Here is a 21,460-nt window from a genome sequence, read left to right as displayed (position 1 = left end):
CAACTAGTATAAGATACGTCCAGTTGAGGAACACAGATGGACGTTAAAAGAGTTTTCGTGAATCAAAACTAGTTTCGAAAAGATTTTCAGGAAACCCCATTGTGAATGGATTGTGATGTATAAATAAATCCCCAACAGATGGTTAAAAACTCAGAGAAAGTGTTTGTTTAGAAGAAATAACAGTTAGTCACTGACATATAGTGATAGACGTGTAACTGTTGAAGAGGGTTTTCTGGAAAAAAAACTGATTTCGGAAAAGTTCCGAGAAAATCCATAGAGAATGGATTGTGATTAAGATGAATATATCCCAAAAAAGATGAGACATGATAACACGTACATCTTTCATAAAGATGCAAAGTTGATTTAGTTGGTAGTATAATGATTAACTAACTATTTAAAGAATATATGCTCATAAGATCAGAGCAAGATGCGGACAACAAGATCTTGGAGATCCTGGATTATGATCTAAATGTAGATATATTAGATTATTAAAAAGACTTTTTTTTTTTACTGAATACTGATTTCCAAAGATTTTAAGGAAACCCGTGATTAATGGGTTGAGATTGAATGAATAAACCCTCAAGATATGGGTCAAGAGCTGGAAACAAAATATTAAAAACTGAAAGTTGACTGAAATACAGAAAGAACATTTCACGTTATAATCATCTAGTACTCGTACTGTAATACAATTCATTCAAAACTTAATTACTTTTCTTTTCTGCAGAACTTAATCGGGCGTTTCCGCATATCCAAACACACCCTTTACTAAATCTAGTACAATGTGATAGGAAGACGTGGGTGAAGGTGAACTTCAAGTGGTGTTAGTTTGGGCATGGTTAACCCTGGACTTTCCGTCATGTTTATTGCCAATCCAATTGTGTTGAAAACGAATGCATGAAGTAGACGAGCAAGCACCATGTGAACTATCTGGCAGGCGAAGTTGAATCCTGGGCACATCCTTCTTCCTGATCCAAATGGTAGATACTCAAAATCTTGACCCCAAAAGTCCTTGCTCGCTTTTTCACCTGCACCACCGTCAGGCTGTGGAAGAAATCTTTCCGGATTAAACTCTAACGGGTTAGACCACACTCGAGGGTCACGGTGCAGTTTCCACGAGTGGACCGATAGACGGGTGCCAGTACTCACTTTATACCCGCCTATAGTGCAGTCTTCAATAGCTTCATGCATTACAGAGAGTGGAGCAGAGGGGTATAACCGGAGTGTTTCCTTGAGAATTGCCTGGAGGTAAATGAGGTTTTTTATGTCTCGCGCCTCCACGTTTCTTTCCTTGCCAACTACGTTGTCAAGCTCATCTTGCGCCTTTCTTAGGACATTCGGATGGGTGAGTAGTAATGAGAGAATCCATGTCAACGTAATTGATGTGGTGTCTGATCCCCCAAGGATTAGGTTCTGGAAATTAACATTACCGTCTTTTAAAAAGAATTATCCAATGAAAAGAGATGTACTATTTGTGCAATCTATATGAAATAATTAATGGCTTATACATAAGAGTTAATTACATACCAGACAGTTGGCTTTGATGACGGTGTCCCGATTGTAACCGAAGAACAAATCATCGTTTCCTTCATCAAGAATTGATATCAGCACGTCCATGAAGTCATTCGCATCATCATGATCATTGCCTCCTCCTTCTGCACTGGATAGTAGTACTGTTTGTGTTTGTAGCCTTTTCTTCTGTCGATGCTCTTCGAGCCATCTTGAAGCAATTAAGTCCATCTCTTTCGCTACCCTCTTCATTTGTTTCTTTTTTCCATCTACATCCAGCCACCCAAGAAATGGAAGAACGTCAGATGCAACCGAAACCCCTCCTAGTTGGAAGAACTCTAAGATAGTCTCGTACAGCTTTTGACCTTCTTGTTCCTCTTCATGGTCGCCGGCGTTGTTGGCAAATAGGGATTTTCCTATAATTAACTTCATGACAACGTTCAAGGTTAGCTCTCCAAATACTTGGGACATGTCAACTTTAACCGAACCTTCTTTGTTTTGGTTTTGGCTTTTCATGCAGCGTCCGTGTAGCTGTTTCATGTAGTTGCTGATCTCCAAGTAAGGGACATGTTGAGCAACTCGAGACGCCTGTGCGAGAGTAGCTGGAGGGTAGAGATCTTACGCATCTCTCGCCAGTATGAACCATAGGTAGAAAAACCAAACAAGCCGTCGGTGAGGTACTTGCCTGCAGCACCAGATGGACGACCTGCGAGGAATCTGTCGTTGGTTGTGAAGCATTCTTTACACATCTCCCAACTGCTCACAACTAGGGTTGGATGCATACCAAATCGTACCATGAAAATTGGTCCGTAATTATCAGACATGTCTGCAAGGGTTTTGAATAGAGGTACGGATCCTACTGAGGAAGGTGACCTACTACGGGCCATGCACCTGCAACTTCAGGCACCGAAGCTGGTAATACTTCCGGTTTGTCAGAATTAACTCTGTTGATTATGTTATTCCTTGGCCTTATAATAACGACCCATAGATAATAGAAGAAGGAGAGCAAAGCTAAGATGCTTGCAATACTCGCTAATGGGTGGTGAAAGGGTTGGTGGTTGAAGATCGTCAGATCCATGGAATGGTGGAGATGAACAAGAGAAGGATAGAATGGTGAGGACTGTAGTAACTAATAATGAACTTATCGACTAGTTTCGAGAAGCAAAAGACTGTTTGTTTGGTGATAAGAATCGTGTTACAAAGACCTCCTTTTATAGGCCGAATTTAGGTTCATTCGTTCTCATTATCTGTAACCCATGTCATCGCCATGTCAAATTCTATCTAAATGACAACTCCAAGAGTCTCTACAATTCCAAAAGGCAACTCAAATTTCCCACAGACATGCAAATGGGGATAAAGAAATTTGGGTAGGTCACAATCAAAAATGTCAAAACCCACCTACGTGCTAGGAAAGTAGATTCCGGATGGGCACGCTCACCATCACATTGAGAGCACTATGAAGTTCACCCTTAATTAGCTAGGGAGGATATGGGTACTAAGCGGCATCTTGATTAACGAGATGGGCGTGTTTCGACGGGAAGCAAGTGGTATGGAAACAGCTCCAATTTTCCACAGATATGCCAGCATGGGAATAGAGAAATTTGATTAGGTCACAATTAAAAATTCAAAATCTACTTAGCTAGGAAAGAATGAGGTGGTCACACTCTGTGAAAGGACAATAGTCCCACGCCGCTATAATCCGCTTAATTAACTTAAAATATAATATGGAAAGGCAGCTCCACTCATTGTTAATTGGTTTTGAGTTGGACGCCCGAAGACTTTAACATAGTATCAGAGCCAAATCCCAGACCCAGATCTGCGTACACCGAATGTAGGCCGAGTTACTGGTCGAAGTGTTTAACCTGTTTAGTCACTTGTACACCCGGGGTGTAGGCCAGTGCCGATACTGGCCGAGGTGTTATCCCCTGATTTAGTCACTCATCTGTGTACACTTGTTACCGATGGACTGGTAACTCGTACGTAGGTCCACGTGTGAGGCCTAGTGACTGGCCTTACACGTGAGGGGGCATGTGAAAGGATAATAGTCCCACATCGTTATAATCCGCTTTGGTAACTCGTATGTAGGTCCACGTGTGAGGCCCAGTGACTGGCCTTACACGTGAGGGAGCGTGTGAAAGGACAATAATCCCACATCACTATAATCCACTTAATTAACTTAAAATATAATATGGAAGGACCACTCCAGTCATTACCAACTCGTTTTGAGTTGGACGCCCGAAGACTTTAACATACTCACTATGAAACTTGCCAACAATATCCAACAGGCACCATTCAAATTTTTTCTCTGTGAGTGTGACCACCCTGATTCTACTTTCCTAGGTAGGTAGATTTTGACATTTTTTTATTGTGACGTACGCAAATGTTTGTGGAAAATGGGAGTTGTTTCCATACCACTTATTCACGCGCGCCGCAACATGCCCATCTCGTAGATCAGTTTGCGTCGATATCCGCACTAATTACCTTCATAGTAGTGCGACCACCCAGAATCAACTTTCCTATTACAAATTTCGACCTACCCAAATTTCTTTCACCATTTTTTATTACTATATTTTCAAATACAGTTTCCCAAAGAAATATTTTCAATTAACCTAAGTACATTATCATCTTTATAAATAGACCACGAGTCCACGACATTGTCATCTATCTGATAATGTATGTATATCATATTACATACTTTCTTTTTTTTGATCGAAAAGGAAGATATTATTAGATAAGGAAAAATTACAAGAAGCTACAAGGGGTGGCAAACAGAAAACAGAAAAACAAAGACCGTTACATAAAAATGGATTCCCAAGTGTTACGCACTGAACTTGCAAGGTTCAGATGCACCTTCTTCCCCGCAGCTGCTGCCCAACTAAGAACTAAAGACTTAATCTCAATTACCAGGTCCTCATCAGTCTTGAAGTTGTATTTTGCTTCAAAACTTTTACGGTTTGGTTCCCTCCAAAGAACCCAAACAAGTGCTGCAGCTATAATGGCCATCCCAATGAATGGTGGAGATGGTCTTTACAGCTACACTAAGAACTGTGATATACAGGTATCAAAATTATTCATTTATCTTAGCTGAATTTAATTTCTAGTAATTTCTTTTATTTGTATGTTTTAGTATGACAGTAGTCTTTAGTACTGTACTGCCAATATCTTTCTTCCTTGCAGCTTTGGGTTGCGAAAATGCTACATGACCCCGATTCCTCGAAGTTTGCCTCTTAAACGGACTTTTTTTTTTTTTTGCTGTGTAGACAAGATTTCGAATGGTTTTTAACATAAACGACATTACGACAAGATTTTGCTAGCTTGGCCTTGGACTCGAAGGAAATCTTGCAACTTGTAGAATAATTCGACTAGAAGTTCATCATGTACATTGTACAAGTCAAAATGTTGCAAACAACACCCAGAGATATTTGGTGGATCTCTTTTCTGTTCTTCTAATACATCATGCAGCGGTTGTTTTATACTTGTATATAATGCTATATTCCTTATTTCTTGAAGTAGTTGTAATTAAAGAACTGGGCCATTTTTGAAACTAATTCATGATTACCTTTTGGCAGAAATTTGTTCTCGATGCATGCCAAGTTATGATCGAGGAAGGTATTGACCATAAACTAGATATCCATGCCTCAGCACCAAAAGCTTTTCTTGTAGCAGATTTGGGGTGTTCCGTCGGCCCCAATACTTTCACAGCAAGTCAAAACATAATCCAAGCCGTCAATCTCAAATATTCTTGCAAGTCATTCACAAATGGGGAAAGTACCCCTCATGAATATCATGTCTTCTTCAATGACCATGCAACAAATGATTTCAACACCCTCTTTACATCTCTCCCACCAGAAAGGCAGTACTTGGCTGCGGGTGTACCTGGTTCTTTTTATACCCGTTTATTTCCTCGAGATTCCGTTCATGTCATTCACAGCTCATACGCGCTACATTGGCTGTCTGAAGTACCTAGTGAGGTAATTAATATCAATTCTACAGCTTATAATAAAGGTAGGATTCATTACAGAGACTCTGGAATGGAGGTTGTAAAAGCCTATTCAGCTCAGTATGCCAAGGACATGGAAATCTTCCTGGAAGCACGTGCTGAAGAGATTGTGGGTGGCGGGTTACTCATGCTGGTATTTCCGGCCATTCCAAATGGGACCTCACCTTCTCTCTGTACAATTGGGATACTCTTTGATCTTCTGGGATCTTGTCTCATGGACATGGCTAAATTGGTAAGAAGCAATAATATTGCTAAAAATTGTTTTTATAAGAGTCATGTATCTGACGTTCTAACCTTAAATATTTTCAGAGTAAAGTTAGTGAAGCTAAAATTGATTCGTTCAACTTGCCAATGCACACAGCATTCCCAGAAGAAGCTGAAAAGTTATTCACGAGAAATGAAAGTTTCAGCATGGAAAGAATGGAGGAAATACCGTTTCTCAATCCGGCGAAAAATGGTACTGTTACATCGTCATATTACTACGATCATGTAAGAGCTGTGACTGAAGGGGTTATAGAATCGCACTTCGGAAGTGAGATCAAAGATGAACTTTTTGAGCATCACTACCTTAACAAACTAGAAGAGGTCAACCACATCTTACGATCTCCCAAAAGTATTATGTTGTTTGTTCTTCTCAAACGCAAGGTAGTTAATTAGAAGGATCGCTGGCTCAATTGGCACAATCTAATAATCTGGGCGTTATTTATTTGTGCCAGTTCAAAAAGATGCAGTGAGTCTGCTGACAGGTATAACCGTGTAAGTGTGTGCTCAACACTGGTGTGTATTTTCAATTTGTGTTGAGCAAGTGTTCTCTGGGCACGTTTATGTGCGAATGAGTGAGTGTGTTGTTTGCGATGTCCTTGTAAGTGTGTATTAATAGTGTGTTGCTGTAAGCTTTCTTAATGCGAGATTCCCTTTCTTAAAGATTTCCCATTTCTGTTACTATGATATCATGAGGCTAAAAGCTTCACGGCAAACCGGTACACTCCATTTCCATTAGCAATCATGTTTAAGTTTATTCATTCGTCTCCGCTATTTACCTCACATTACAATCAACTGACATCTGTATCACTGGAGATGATTATATCAAACAAACATCTGTCTGTATTTCTTGTAAAAAAAAAAGAACAACTCTTTTTAGGCCTCCATATTGAATATACTCCCTCTGCTTTTGGAAAAGAGATACTTTCATTTTTTTTATTTTAGCCTAAAAATAGGCCAAATCGAAAAAAATGAAAGTATCTTTTTTCTTTCAGAAACAGAATGGGTATCTTTTAGTAGTTTTTAAGAGATTTTCTAGAGTTGCAAACTGCCGATGGTAGGTTGATTGGGCTGTTAACTTTCACCGCATAAAACCAAAACTAATAGTTAGTATATTATTACACATCTTTTACAACATCATTTTGATATTCGAAGAGGGTGTTGGATATGTATCAGATACAGATGAAACAAAAAAAATACTAATAGTAAAAAATGATTAATTTACCCCTTGATTAATTAATGTCAACTGGATGATTAATTGATTTTCAATCAAATTAAACTACAAATTAACTAATCTTAATTTTCATCAAAACATGAAAAAAAAAAAAAAAATTCTAATAACTTGCCCAAAATCGGTGGATGTTCATGCTCACATAAACTGATTGTAAGAATCGGTTTATAATACTTAGAACCTAGACCGGCTGTAAAATTCAAGATTTTGTTTTTCTGTCATTTTTTTCGCCAGAATCGGTTTACATAAATACCCAGTAAACCGATTGTAAATCTGGGCATTAATTTCTTCGACTGTTTTGCTGATAACTTCTTCGTCCGATGTCGGAATGACCTCATTCTTTTTGCGTTCATTTCAAAATTTCATGCTCTACAATATAAATATAAAAATTTCAAGATTTGTGCAAACAATTCAAACATGGTTAATGAATCGGATTATGTAGGTGTACCATATCTACCTATTTTGGGGAAGATCAATAACTATCGGTTTATGTGGACCCTTAAATAATCCGATTGTTGGCACAATCGGGTTATGTGGACATACATGTAATCCGATTCTAACCCAAGAAATATACAGAAAAAAAAATTATCTCTTCCATACCAGAATTGGGCTATGTGGACATTAACATAGGCCGATTCTGGTAAACCCAGAACACTTTGATTTCAAAAAAATCGAATTTTGAGTGATTGCATGTTGTTAAAACCTAATTTAGGGGATTGGGTTGCTAGAAAAGTACTTGATTCGTGCCATTTGATTTTGATTAAAGTTTTTAGTTGGAGATGGAGATGGAAATTATGAATTTGATTTTGATTTAAGTTTTTACTTTAACGATTTTGATTTTAGTTTTTAGTTTTATTAATTATTAGGATTTAATGGGGATACATTTATAGTATTAGTATTTGATAGAGGGTAAATTGGTAGTTTCATCTCTTAATAGAAAAAAAAATTGTCCCGCAATGTAGGCCCAAATTAATTAGCCTAGTCCCCAAAAAAGAAAAAAAAAACGTCTTTCAGAATTGTCGCCATTCAATTTGTGAAGAATCAAAATTTTCATCCCTAGCTGTGTAGGGTTAATCGGTTGTGCTTCTTGTTTTACCAAAAAAAAAACAAGGTATACAGTGAGCCACTTAAATGTAAGGTAAGCCGCTTACAGACAGACCACTTGCGTCTTAACTTAAAGATAACATCTCCATTAGACTATTTTGCTCTCGCAACTTATCTTGTTCCATCTCCCTTTGAATGTTAGCAAGACTTGTCAAAAACCTTCACAAACCTATTTCTGGATCATAATCCAATCTTTCATGTAATGAGAGAACTGTGAGGTAGTAAGTTATAGGAAGAACAATACAATTGGATCCGTGGCTCAATGGTAACGCGGCTGACTCCAGATCCGAAGGTTGCATTTTCGATTCACGTCAGATTCAAAATTCTCATTAATTTTTGTTCTTTGCTTTTGCGGTTTTAGCTTCTGGCCTGCAGAAAGAGCTTATCTACTTTTTTATTTTTCTTTAAATCCTTAAAACTTGGTTATGCCAAAGCTAAAAGAGAGAAAGAGCTTACCGTGGCACACAGCACAGCCATGCCATACTCGGCCTCGGAACGTTTGAGCTTAGATCAAGGATAACTATCGCCATACCGAGGTTGATTCAAAAGAAAGGTTCGCCTTGAATAGCTAAGAAAATTCAAAGAGTATCGCTTACTGCATAAAGAGGAGCGATCCCTTGACAGCCTCCTTTTTAACAAGTTTTGACAGGCTCATGCCAGCCGTTGGATGACCAAACAAATCTCGTTCATAGACGGTCAAAAAAGTTTCACCTAAATATGGATCATCGGGTATACGTAATGAAATCTGATGGTTTTGAATTTTCATATCGTAAGTTCGTTTCTCTCCTCTTTTTCTCTCACTGGTCTGCTTCTTCTCTCACTGTTCTCCGTAGTTTCAAATCGAATAAAGGTTGGGCATGTAGACTGTTTTTTATGTTTTGGTAAGAATAAATTGTTTTACAATCACAGTAAAAATCACGGTAGATAATCAAATATTTTTCGATTACGTTGCAGCCATGTTTCGACTGTTCTTCGTGAAACCATGGACCATGGTATATATCTTAAATGAGATCTAAGCGATTTTGATTGAAATTCACCGCGTTCCTGTTTAATAAGTGACAACGAAACCTCAAAATGAAATATTCAGTGGGTTGATTGATTACTGGTAGACCATACCTCCTCTGTTCTTTTGCTGATCGGCGTTTATATCATATGAGTAACAAAAATACCCCTTTTCCGTTAATGGCAATCTTGTAGGAATTGTAGTTTAATGATTATCTATTCAATTCACATCCTTACTTTAACTGGATGATTGATCACAATATCATTCAAGCATAAGGAATGCATATGGATCAATCTTGAATCTTCTGTGTTTGGGAGTTGGATAAGAGAAAGAAACTTGATCTACGTCTAAAAGAAGAAAAAGGACATCTAATCACATGGCAGTACCCGGTAACCCGAATCTAAATCGAAAATTGTCGGCCGTCTATGCGTGAGGTTTGTTTGGTCATCCAACGACTGGTGTGGGCCTGTCAAAACTTGTTAAAAAGGACGCTGTCAACGGATGTTACGGATCCCTCCTCATGCATAAAATAAATGTTTTTGAGAAAGGGACAACTAAACTTTGGGTCTCAACTTTGTGACCAACTTTGAGTTTTGGGTCTTGTGAAAATTTTAATTAGAGTTTGGGTCTCAGGACCGTCATTGACCGTCTTGACAGTTAAAAAAATTATTATAATTAAAATTAATTTATATTTACTTAACGGCGTAAGTTGCCGTCAAACATGTGAAACACACGTGTTATTTAGTATCTCCTGAAACGCATCTGACGGTGCAGAATAGATGTACACCAACGGTCTGGATTATTCATCTGTTACCTGACTGTTGCACCCAACCTCAAACCTCTGCACAAACCAGGTTTCAACCATTTTTCACACATCAACTTTACACCTGCGGACAGATTTAAGCTCACAATTTCACACATCAACATATATGTCCACAAATATAAAATGAAGAACACATGAATACAAGAACCAGAGGTAAGTTGCATTCATAAACCAAGAGTTATCAGATTCAATAGTACCCAACTTGTTTGTCACTACAACTTGTTCATATTCTCAAAAGAAAGATGACAATGTTTCGCCTTTATCCCATAGTAAGATGTCTGCAAAAGAAACTAACTTGTATGCTAAATAAAAGACTACGAAGAGCTTAAACAAGCCTGATGCATTTAGTTTTCATCATTGGACCACTGCTCTGGTGTGCCAAACCAGTCCATGAACCTCCTACTTCCCCTTCCATATGATGATGAAAATATACCTCCACCCCTTGTCACTAGGCCACCTCCTCCGCGACCCACTCTGCCACCCCCTCTGCCAGTATTGAATACCTAAAACATTGAGTAACAAGAAATTGTAAATTACAAAAAAATGACAAGCAACAAGAAACTACAAGTTGTAAAGAATGACAAACGGGAATAAATTGAGCCTAAATGTTACCTGAGCTAATGTTGGTTCTCTACGCAGTGTTGGCGGTTCAGCTTGTAATATACCAAAACCAACAATCTCGCCATGTCTTCTATGCACAAGCCTTACCCTTGCATTGGATCTAGATCCCCTTCCTCTTGGTATACCACCTCTTGCATTGGTAGTAGCAACTCCTCTTCCAAAGGCAACAGTTGTAGATGCTTGAACTTGAACAACAGGTTCAACTGGTGCAGTAGAAACTCCTCTTCCGCCTCTGCTACCCCTACCACCTCTTCCTCTTTTTGCATGACCTTGTTCTGCTAGTGTAGTTGAAGTTGATGCAGTGACAACTGAAGAAGGTGCAACAGTAGTTGATGTTGGAGCTGATGTTGTTGCACCACCTCTCCTCTTTCTGGTACCACCACCTCGAGCTGATGTCGTAGTTGAATTTGATGCAGAATTTGATGCAGTAGCTGGTGTTGGTGAATTTGCACCACCTCTCCTCACCCACTTTTTCTCTATCAAAGAATATTCGCATCATAAGTAAATGAAATTTTTGCACCAACTTACATACAGACATCTTCCTGTAATCCAGAATCCATGAGTTGAAGGCTTCGCAGAAGTTAGACGTAACATGCTCACACTTTGATGACCTATCAAAATAACATCTTGCCCATGTCTCAACTGGTTCTCTGTCAAACCACTCTGGTGCAGAAGGCTTTGCCTCTTTAAGTCTGTCCATCCAAATTTTATGACCTACTTCAGAGAATGACCTTGCTGCTCTCCATACAATAAACTCTAGGTTCTTACCAGGATGTGATTTCTTAAAATTCTTGTAAAGATGTCTAAAACAGTACCTATGACTGTGATTTACATCACTAAAATTTCTTGAAACACCTTCAATCAGCCCCTTTTGTCTATCACTAATGAAAGTCAGAGCCATTGGATGTTGCTTTAACTCTTCAGCCATTATACTCAGAAAATCTATCCAACTTTCTTTACACTCTGACTGACAAATGTATATCGCAATGGGAAATAAACCATTGTTGCCATCAAGAGATGTGATTGCCAACAATACACCACCATATTTACCATTTAGATGACATCCATCTAGTCCTAGTATAGGTCTATTTTTCAAAAACCCATCTAAAGACACCCTGTATGAAATACATAATGACACAAATCTCCCGGTTACAGGGTCTGTTTTCAATTTAACTATGTTCCTGCTATTCTCTCTCTTAATTTGATCACATAGAGCAGGAAATAAAGAATAACCTTCTTCGTAACTACCCATAATTTTCTCATTACACAAATGGAAAGCATGCCATGCAGTAAAATAAGAAATATCAACTTTATGATTTTTCTGCACCTCAGTTATAAAGTCCCTGGGCTTGTAGTTAGGATGGGCCTTGTAGCATTCCAACATCACCTTGGCCACCCATCTTGCATTGGCTAATGGATGATTGAGCCCATGTATAGACTCACAGGTGTGAATGAAATGACCTGAAATTTTGAACACCACAAAGTCAATCTCAAAAGTAGGACCATCTCTACAAGTCAATACAGGATACTCATGAAATTCAAAAACAACAAGATAACATGAAATAAAGAAGTATGTCAAGCTTATAAATGTAAAATAGAAGCAAATTCGAGTTACTAACCTGCTTTGCATTCAAATGTTTGCCCATCAGGTAGTACAGAGCAGTAAATCTTCCATTCACAAGTTTCATCCTTGCATCTGTATGATTGAATCTTTTCCTTGTTCTTTTTTTGTACCATACAATAATTCATGTCAACTGCTAGATCCTTCAAATAATCCCTGCAATGTTGTTTGCTCAACCATTGCTGCCCAACAAATAGCTTCTCCACAAATTCTTGCTTTTCAGATAACTTGAAGTCGCCATCAATCTTCTGTGTATCTTCAACGAACTCCTTGAATTCAAGGGTTGAATTTAACGTTTCTTGAATTTTACCAGTGAGATCAATCTCTTCATCATCATTTATCTCTGGTTCATGTAAGAGTTCCACATCTTCACTATCGTAGTCTTCATCAGGTATATCTTGTTCCTCTATATTGACTGTCTCACTAGTATTGTATGTACTAGCAAATAGTTCATCATCATCAACCTGTGAAAAAACTTCATTACTTTGCAATGGGTCTACAACACCAGATGCTTGACTTCCAGTTTTGCTTGACTCAACTTGACAGCTGCCTTGTGTTGCAGTTTTATTGGGGTACAAAATAGGAAGGAAGTCCAAGTCCTGTTCTGGTTTATAGTCAGGCATTTTCTCCAAATTAGGATGCTCGGCTCTTTTATATTTTCCAACAAGATATCCACCTCTAGTGGGATAATATCTAAACAAGTCATCCATGGTACCTGCATTTTAATACCCACACATACTTGCATTAGTTACCCAACAATGACTCAACAACACACAATAACTACAACCACAATAGTTTAGCCCTGTTACTGGAACAGTTTTTTTTCTTTCTACCGTGAAGTCAATTTTCAGTAATTGATAAACAACCACTGTACAACAACACAGGAAAAAATCCTTTTCCTTTCTTTACAGTTCACAGAAATTATTAAAGGCAAAACAAGGACCACAATAAAACTCTTCCATCAGTGAATTAACTATTCCATGTACCCTTTCTTTATTTAAACATCACTCGACAAAAGCAGAAAAATAATCAAAAGGAAAATCTAAAGAAATACTTGAACAGAACAAAACCCTAAAAGACAAAGTGAAAAACAAAATTCATCGTTTAAATTAGTATTCCTGTCCTAAAATTCATAGACATCAATCAGAACAACCCAGAAAAAAACCCAAATCAATGGGTCTACAAAACCCCAAAAATGAAACTTTTTAACTTACCTCAAATCAGATTAATCAAACAATAAATCAACTGCAGAAATCTTGTACAACGACAATAATAAGACCACACTGCAGAAATCGTGTTGAGCGTAGCAAAAAAATCAGATTAATCAAACAATGAATCTCCTCCAGAAATCGTGTTGAGCGTAGCAAAAAAACCCTAGAAAAAACAATGAATCGATATATAGTTGGGTCAAAAAAAAAAATTTATCTTGAACCGTCGATTCTTGGGCAGTTCTCCTCCACACACGTGTAAACGGTAGATATAGTTAGTAAATAAAAAGAAACGTTAGATTTAGTTGGTCTTTTCCTCTTTTAACCAGTTTCATAACTGTCAACGCGGTCAATGATAGTCCTGAGACCCAAACTCTAATTAAAATTTTCACAGGACCCAAACTCAAAGCTGGTCACAAAGTTGAGACCCAAAATCTAAATATCCCTTTGAGAAATTCACACACTTCTTTTTGCTTCAATACCGGACAGTTAGACTTCCTCCCTCCAGGTAAAAGCATCGGGAACGGAACCCTTCAAGCAAATAGGGACAAGATTTGGGAGGATAGCCAGGACAGTGAGAGTTAAAACTCCAATTCAGCCACAAAAATCACCTAATCAAAATATACTAGTATATTATATGAAAAGTTCACAGTGCAAGAGATGAGATCAGCTGACACAGCAAAGCTCGCATTTTCTGATGGGAAGGAAGAATTACACTCCATCAAAAGCTAATAAGATGTTTTGGGGTAGCTGAATAGCTAAGAAATTCAAAGAGTACGGCTTAGCATAGAATAAATGTTTTTGAGAAATTCACAAACACTCTTTTTTTTTTGCTTCAATCCAGACAGTTGAGAATTCGATCACTTCATCTTCAAGGCTCTCAAACTGATTCAGACCAAAAATGTGAGGAAATTTCCTTCCTGAGAAGAGGGATTCATGATGAAATTTGATACTATACTAGAACAAGATCAACGGGATACAACTAAAATTCCAAACCACATCACCACCAAACCCTGAGAAGAAAAAAGTAGCCAAGGATGTCTTCATGGTACAGAGTGGAGTTCCTCTTCCAAATCAAGTATCAGGAGCTCCTCAGTGGCCATGTTATTTTTTACCTGCTGAATTTTCTCATAGATGTCAGCGGCTTCCTTCACAGCTTGTTGATGGGCCGCGACACGGGATTTGAGGTGTGCTTCACACTGTTTGATCTGTTCACGAGAATTTGCAATAATCTGAAGAAACTGGGTTACCCGAGTATTAGTTTTAGCGCCGATCTCCTCCCAGAGGTCCTCCATCCAATCTATGTTGAAACCCATGAGCTTAGAAACATCTATCAGCTGCTTCCACTCCCTCATTTCTTCCACTGAAGGAATGATATTAACCTCGGACATAGCGGCAGCAGTGTCCAACAAACTATGAGTAGAGACAAGCAAAATGTTGATGTCATGACAAACGGCATAGTTCGGCATGTGACCATGATCGTAAGCTATTGTGGCCTACAACTCACTATGTGATGGCGGAACCCAAAAGCCACGAACCAGAACATACGGCTCATTACCGTGGATGGCACTACGTTCGAGAAAGGGTTGAAAGTCGGGGACTGAACTGACAAGACGAGGAGAAATCACAGCGCACAAATCTTCCAAAATTTCAGCACTCTGATCCCCAGGACAAAGGGAAATACCTAAGTTACTGGATGACACAGCAGTGTTGTTGCCCTTTAACTTGGCGTTGTTGGTACCATCCTTGGATCTGAGACGCCCATGCTTGCCCATTTCCTAAAAATAAAAAAGAGAAGGGGAAAGAGGAGAGAAGAATGAACATTAACAGGCGTCAGAAATATATCTACAAGCAGAAAAATGTATAACTAGCAAAGTACCTAGAATTTGGCACGAAGAAGAAAGCGTCTTTATGAACATTTTACGGGTTGTACATACGAACTTGGAAGGGAAGACAGGAAAGTACACGTGTTTGCCATCAAAGGGTTGACGAATACTATAGATAGTCTGTTGTGCCTGACAGATGCATGGGTTATTTGTATGCTGATCTGTGTACTACGTTCTAAAGGAGAGCCTATACCTTTTCCATTTTTAGGGTATAACTGTTAGCATGTTCTTCACATTTTACATTAGCATGTTCATTATTCTTCATGCTCTTCTATTTTGGGCTGTTCGATCTTGTTGGGATAATTAGGTACTAGGTTTCTCAGTAACTACATTGTTCTTATCTAAAAACAATGAATAGACAACTAGATAGAAAAAATAAACTACCTCAGATAAAAATGTCCTCTTATTCTTAATGATATTTGGCAGCTCATCACTAAGCATTGGCCAGTGTCTGCTCACTTCTCTACAAACCTAAAAACAGAACATCCAAAAATCAGCAAGTAAATACAGTGAGCTGCAAAGAAATAACCAAGGGGGAAAAGACATAATGAAATGGAAATAAAAATAAACTGAAAAAACACAGAAGAATAAGGAAGCCAAAGGGTCCAAAAATATTTTACAGCTTCTATTACACGCCTAGTCGACTCCAACGGGGAGGCCTCAGCCTTAGTAGATCCAATTATAGGTTTGTTCTCTAGTAAGGCTTCCACACAAGCAAGGACAGAATTCGACAAAGATTCTAAAATTGTATCCTCCCTCCAAGGCCATCATAATTCTTCCACGAGCAAATGGCATCAACTGGATAAAGTGGACAAGAGCAGTTTTTTAAAGTTAATTCCGTAACTAGTGTTCAAAATGAAGATGGAGTACATTTAACAGAGCTAAAGCACAACATTCATTAGAACGAGCGTTGTGTCTTTTAAAATTTCAACCTTTTTCATCAGCACAGAATAGCCGTTTGGTGTAACAGAACAACCCCCCATGGTATCACCAGCAGCTGTTCTGTGGAGTGGATCACAAGTCAAAAGTTGGTACAAAGTAAAAAAGAAAGTAACTAGCAAGCCATTCATTACGTATAATACTAATAATTTCATATGTAGATATATGTCCTCAAAACCAACGAATTATAACGCAAGCTTGCAGGGTGAAATGACCTAAATAAAATGTAAACGGTGAAGGTCAGATTGTTCTGCGACGCTATTTTAAGATACTAATGATCTTGCGAAGAACATACACTTCCTCAATAGATTCACGGAAAGGGTAGTAAACAACATAAGAGGAGATTAGAAATTTAAAAATGCAGTCAGGTAAGAGGCAAGAGACATAGCCCAGCACATCACCAGCATCAAATCCACCAGAAATTAGGATCATATCTGGATTGAAAGCCTTAGTAATTGGAATTAAGATATGATCCCAAACAGCAAAGTAATCAGCATCACCACACTCTCCTTGCTCCCACGGTACATTAACATTATACCCTGTACCTGATCCTTCACCAATCATAGAATGAGAACCATCATTCGTGAATGGATAAAATTTTCCAAAGTCGTGCCTGCACAAGCCAGCAGAAGCTAATGAGGTTCAAAAACGGTGTCTGAGAATATGAATAAAAACTGCCCCTAAATTCTCTATACCTATGAACATTAAATACCAACACCCGAGGATCTTGCCAGAACATTTTCTGAGTACCATTACCATGATGGACATCCCAATCAACAATTAATATCTTGGAAATACCCAATTCTGGCTGCAAATAAACAAAATAATCAAACTGACTAAATAAGCAAAAAATGAAACTAGATTCATCTGACTAAGGAGGAATTTATACTGAAAGGTAGGTATAACTGTAACTATATATGAAACCTATTCCATACTTTATCATTTACGAGAACACTCGCTGCAATAGCCACATTGTTGAAGATACAAAACCCCATGGCTTTATCTGCTTCTGCATGATGCCCAGGAGGTCGAACAATAGCAACAGCATAATCCAACTCTCCTTTAGCAATTTTCTCAGAAACCTATTTAAAATTATATAGCAAGTCAGTTTTTTACAAATGAATCCTATGTGAGAGACAATCAATCACTCAATCACTCCTGAAGGAACCCAAACTTTGCAACAAAAAGTTCAAAAACTCATTAATGTAAATAAAAAAAAAAGAATTGCCTCAATAACGGCACCAGCAGCGAGATAAGCCGATTGTGAAGATCCTTTGTTGAGATATATACCGTCAAACCTCGAAGCGATCTTTCTCTTTCGAGAATCAGACTTAGAATTTAATTTCTTTATCAAATCAACATATTTCTGTTTATGAACTAATGTAATTTTTCTATCTTCAGCTTCTTTAGCTTTCATTACCAGACATCTGTAAAAATTGAGAATTGGAAAGACAATAATAAGCCCAGGAATCATTATAGTTGAACCCGTTGAACCCTAGATTCTAACATTCGACCCAATCAGATAATCATCAAACTTATATCGAGTACAATTCGATAAATTAGCACATGCAAAAACAAATGTCATAAAGAAATTAACTAGCTAGGGTTTCATTTTCATATACCTCTGAGTAATTCCCTGAGATTGCAGGTATGCCCAAACAGCTTTGATCCTATCTGGTTTCTCAGGATGAATCTCAAATTTAGGGTCAGAATGCTGACACATTCCATCATCGTAAACCAGCCCAACTCTTGGATGATGAGCTCGTTTTTGTTTTTTGCTGATCGACTGATGATGAACTAATTGTGCCACCTCCAGGACCTAGTTAGTAAGTTCGCGAATGATTCTCGAATCATTTGCGAATTTTTCCGTATCACGAATTTTACCGTCTTATTCGCGTACGTTTGCAACTCGGAACCCAAGTTGCGTATTATGTGGCATTCCCGGATTATTCGCGAATCGTTCACGAATTTTACGTATCCCGAATGATACGTCCGCTTAATTCGCCATAAATTCTTTAGCTTTTACTTTTCAAAGACTCCATTTTTTGGGCTTTACTGCCTCCCGAGCATATACAACCGAATATTAGACGTGTTGTAATTTTTATGAAACAAAAACGACTGAACAAATTTGAAGGTGAAGGTGAGAGATCTCAAACTCACTAACCAAGCATCTAAACCACCATACGACGTCCTCTTGGATAACCAATGATGTATATATTATTAATATCATCATATTGAGTTTATTTTTTCCTTAAATAACTCACGCATGCATAAAAATTGGTCTATGACCTTATAAATACAAATTATTTGTTATATATAGATACCGAATTTTCATAGCCGAACTCACATTTACAAATCGAATTATACACGTGCGTATGCCGTTCCGAATTAATGACGAATCACGTTCCGTTGACCGAATTTTGGACCGAATTTGGATTTTACAAAACCGTATAATACTCGTACGTTTGCCGTTCCGTACGTTTACCGAATCCCGAATTGCTAACTAGGCTCCAGGACCTTGTCTATCTCCATGAAAATACTTGGGGGATTCTTTTCTTCTGCTTTTTGTTTTGGGGTTTTGAAAAGAGAGAGAGAGGAGATGAAGAGACTGGGTAGTGTAATGTTTTCTCTTTCTTCCCGCTTAACAAAGCATATTTTTCGAAGTTTGTGTAAGACATTTTTTCATCACTGCCGTATATCTCCAAAAAGTAAAACGTTGGCTAACCCACCCATTTGCGATGCCCGGCTTGGCAAACTGGACGCGCTAATATGTACTAAAAATTGGCCGCGTTATTATGGTAAGATTGAGTCTTATGAACTAGATTGAGCTGGTAGATTGGCAGTGAAGTGTTGTAATTCAAAAAAAAAAGTGTGGTCTAAAAATTAACACTAGTTTTCTTTCCTAGCATATGCTCGCAGTTCAACTAGCAGCGAGATTGAAACGCTGAATGATTCAGCGCTGAAAAAGTGATCTCTACGCTGAACGATTCAACGCTAGGCGAATATTCAGGGCATCAGCGTTGAACTATTCAGCGCTTGCCTGGGCGCTGTTCTGTTCAGCGCTAAAGGCTGGCGCTGCACAATTCAGCGCTTGACCTTTTTTTTTCTTACACCTCCTCCACATCACCAACGGCTTTTTTTTCTTTCAAAATTTGATTTTCTAAATGTTCGTCAAATGTTTGGCAATTTTTTCCAATGGTTACAATGTTTCAAAATTTGAAAATTTACCAAAGTAAGGGAAATCTTGCATTACATTGCAAACACAAGGTTATAATGTTTTTTGAAGAAATTAAAAAAAAAACATTAAAATTAAAATAACTTAAAACATAAAAAAGTACATTGAAATTGAAATCCTACTTCTAAATAGCTTAAATAACTTAAAACATAAAAAAGTACATTAAAATTGAAATCCTATTTTTAAATAACTTAAATTATTATTAATATATCACTTTAATTTAGGGGATAAGTGGCAATCATGACGGGCCAAAATCTCGTTCTTCCATATTTTGTAGAGGGGTTTCTCCCAATCCTCTAATTCATTCAAGTTTTGGCGTAGGATCTTCATGTCAGCTTCTTTTTGTTGTGTTTGTGACAATATTGAAGAGTTTTCCATGTTCTTTGTCAGGTACTCTTCCTCTATTTTATACTTGGCAACCCTTTGTGCTTGTGCGTTTTTAAGAAGTTCGATGAGTTTATCCATTCTTTTCATCTGTTTTCTGTGATGTTTTAGCCTCACGGGCCCTTTTCTTTGCTTGATCTCTCCCTCCACTTCTAACGTCATCTGTTTGTTCGAAATAGCGTCTTTTTACGAGGTATGTCTGAGGTTTGAGAATTATGAGTAGATGAGGAGCTACCAAACCTTGCCATATTTTCCAAATCTTCATCCTTAGTATCAGCTTCATTGTTTTGAGTAGCTTGAGTCTGTTGAGTAGGTTGAGTGGAAATACCAGCTCCATCATCATTATTCACCACTAGGTTGTAGTCGGGTTGATAGGTCTTCAGGATCTGGAAAACCGATTCGTGCTTCCAAAGTCTTCCCAACTCTGCTTCATAATTCTGTTGTCCACGATGATACTGGGAAAAAAATGTATTAGACAAAGAATGAAAGGAAAAATTTAAAGAAACCAAAAAAGAAATCAAAATGGAAAAAAAAAACATCAACAAAAAATTCAAGTACTTACATAATCATGTTCATTCAACCTCGAAGGTTTGTTTTGGAAGTAAGGCCTAACATGTGAAACATATTTCTCACTTCGGTCCTCAATGTGTTGCACCTTGTTTGCAATGACTTTTTATCTCTTTGGGTACCATTAGGGCCTATTCTTTTATTCTACTCTTCAATAATCTTCCTCCAAAATATTGCACCTTTTTTATCTTTTTCATTAATCGGACCGTCGCTTGCTATAACCCAACCATAAATTAGTGCCTCATCTTCTTTTGTAGTAAAGTGTGACATAATTTTGTATGAACAAAATTATGTGAAGAAGAAGAAAAAAATCAATGAAGAAGATAATCAATTGATTTTGGTATGAGGGATGACGGAGAAGTAGTTCTCTGTTATAGGGTAGCCTGAAAATATAGTTGTTGAGGTTTCAAACGTCCACTAAATCAGAACCGTTGAGACTCAACGGTCACTACGGGAAAAATAGTAATCTACAACTGTAGATTGACAACTCGTAATTTTAAAGTTGTAAAAGGTAGCATGTTTTACAACTTTTTCCAAAGAAAAAGTTGTCAAAGTAAAAACCGTCCAACTCTTAGGGCGAAAGAGGTCCAAAGAGTAGTGACGAGAACGAAAAACCACAACGTTTTGTGTGAAAAGGGTTGCGAAGAGAAGTGACCACCTTTAGAATTTACAACTCATATCTTAAAGGTAGTGAATAACTGTATAACAACACACATAAGGGTTGTTGAAGATAAAAAAAAATTGATTTAGAAAAATGTTTTTGTAGAGATTCGAACCTAAGCCTACTGTGTGTTAGCACAGGACATCAACCATCCTTCTGGCTTCACAATATTGGTAGATTTGTGAATTTTTTTCTGAACAGTATTCACAACCTTTACAAGTGTTGTAAAATGAGAACTTGACTTTGAAAAAGAAAAATGAGGCTAAGGTGAATCCAACCTGAACCTCCTCTGTCTGATACTGGGATTCCAACCACCCTTCCACATTCACATGTCTGCTTATTTTTTATATTTACTTTTATAAAAAATTTATAAGGAAAAAAATGTTAAGAAAAAAAATAAATGGACGGTT

The 21,460-nt window shown here is 37.8% G+C and overlaps 1 protein-coding gene and 2 pseudogenes across 1 annotated transcript; 1 reads left to right on the top strand and 2 right to left on the bottom strand.

The window, feature by feature from the left end:
• Nucleotides 1-771: 771 nt before the first annotated feature.
• Nucleotides 772-2,584, bottom strand: LOC113326885 (annotated as a pseudogene).
• A 1,725-nt stretch (nucleotides 2,585-4,309) lies between these two features.
• Nucleotides 4,310-6,163, top strand: LOC113326884 (probable S-adenosylmethionine-dependent methyltransferase At5g38780). Its single transcript, XM_026574549.1, has 3 exons — nucleotides 4,310-4,564; nucleotides 5,076-5,738; nucleotides 5,816-6,163. The coding sequence occupies exons 1-3, from the start codon at nucleotides 4,310-4,312 to the stop codon at nucleotides 6,161-6,163; spliced, it is 1,266 nt and encodes a 421-aa protein (XP_026430334.1).
• A 7,880-nt stretch (nucleotides 6,164-14,043) lies between these two features.
• On the bottom strand, nucleotides 14,044-18,142 carry LOC113326883 (annotated as a pseudogene).
• Between the last annotated feature and the right edge of the window lie 3,318 nt (nucleotides 18,143-21,460).

Source organism: Papaver somniferum, unplaced genomic scaffold, assembly GCF_003573695.1.
Source record: "Papaver somniferum cultivar HN1 unplaced genomic scaffold, ASM357369v1 unplaced-scaffold_10, whole genome shotgun sequence".
Lineage (NCBI taxonomy): Eukaryota > Viridiplantae > Streptophyta > Magnoliopsida > Ranunculales > Papaveraceae > Papaver > Papaver somniferum.
Note: the sequence above shows the minus strand (reverse complement) of the source record. Positions and strands in the feature narration are given on the sequence as shown.

What these genes read in the sequence shown, in the direction of transcription:
- LOC113326884 (XM_026574549.1), top strand. Translation starts at nt 4,310, where the DNA reads ATGGATTCCCAAGTGTTACGCACTGAACTTGCAAGGTTCAGATGCACC. An exon ending in CTAAGAACTGTGATATACAG is followed by an intron (nt 4,565 to 5,075) that starts GTATCAAAATTA and finishes ACCTTTTGGCAG; the next exon opens with AAATTTGTTCTCGATGCATG. An exon ending in TCATGGACATGGCTAAATTG is followed by an intron (nt 5,739 to 5,815) that starts GTAAGAAGCAAT and finishes AAATATTTTCAG; the next exon opens with AGTAAAGTTAGTGAAGCTAA.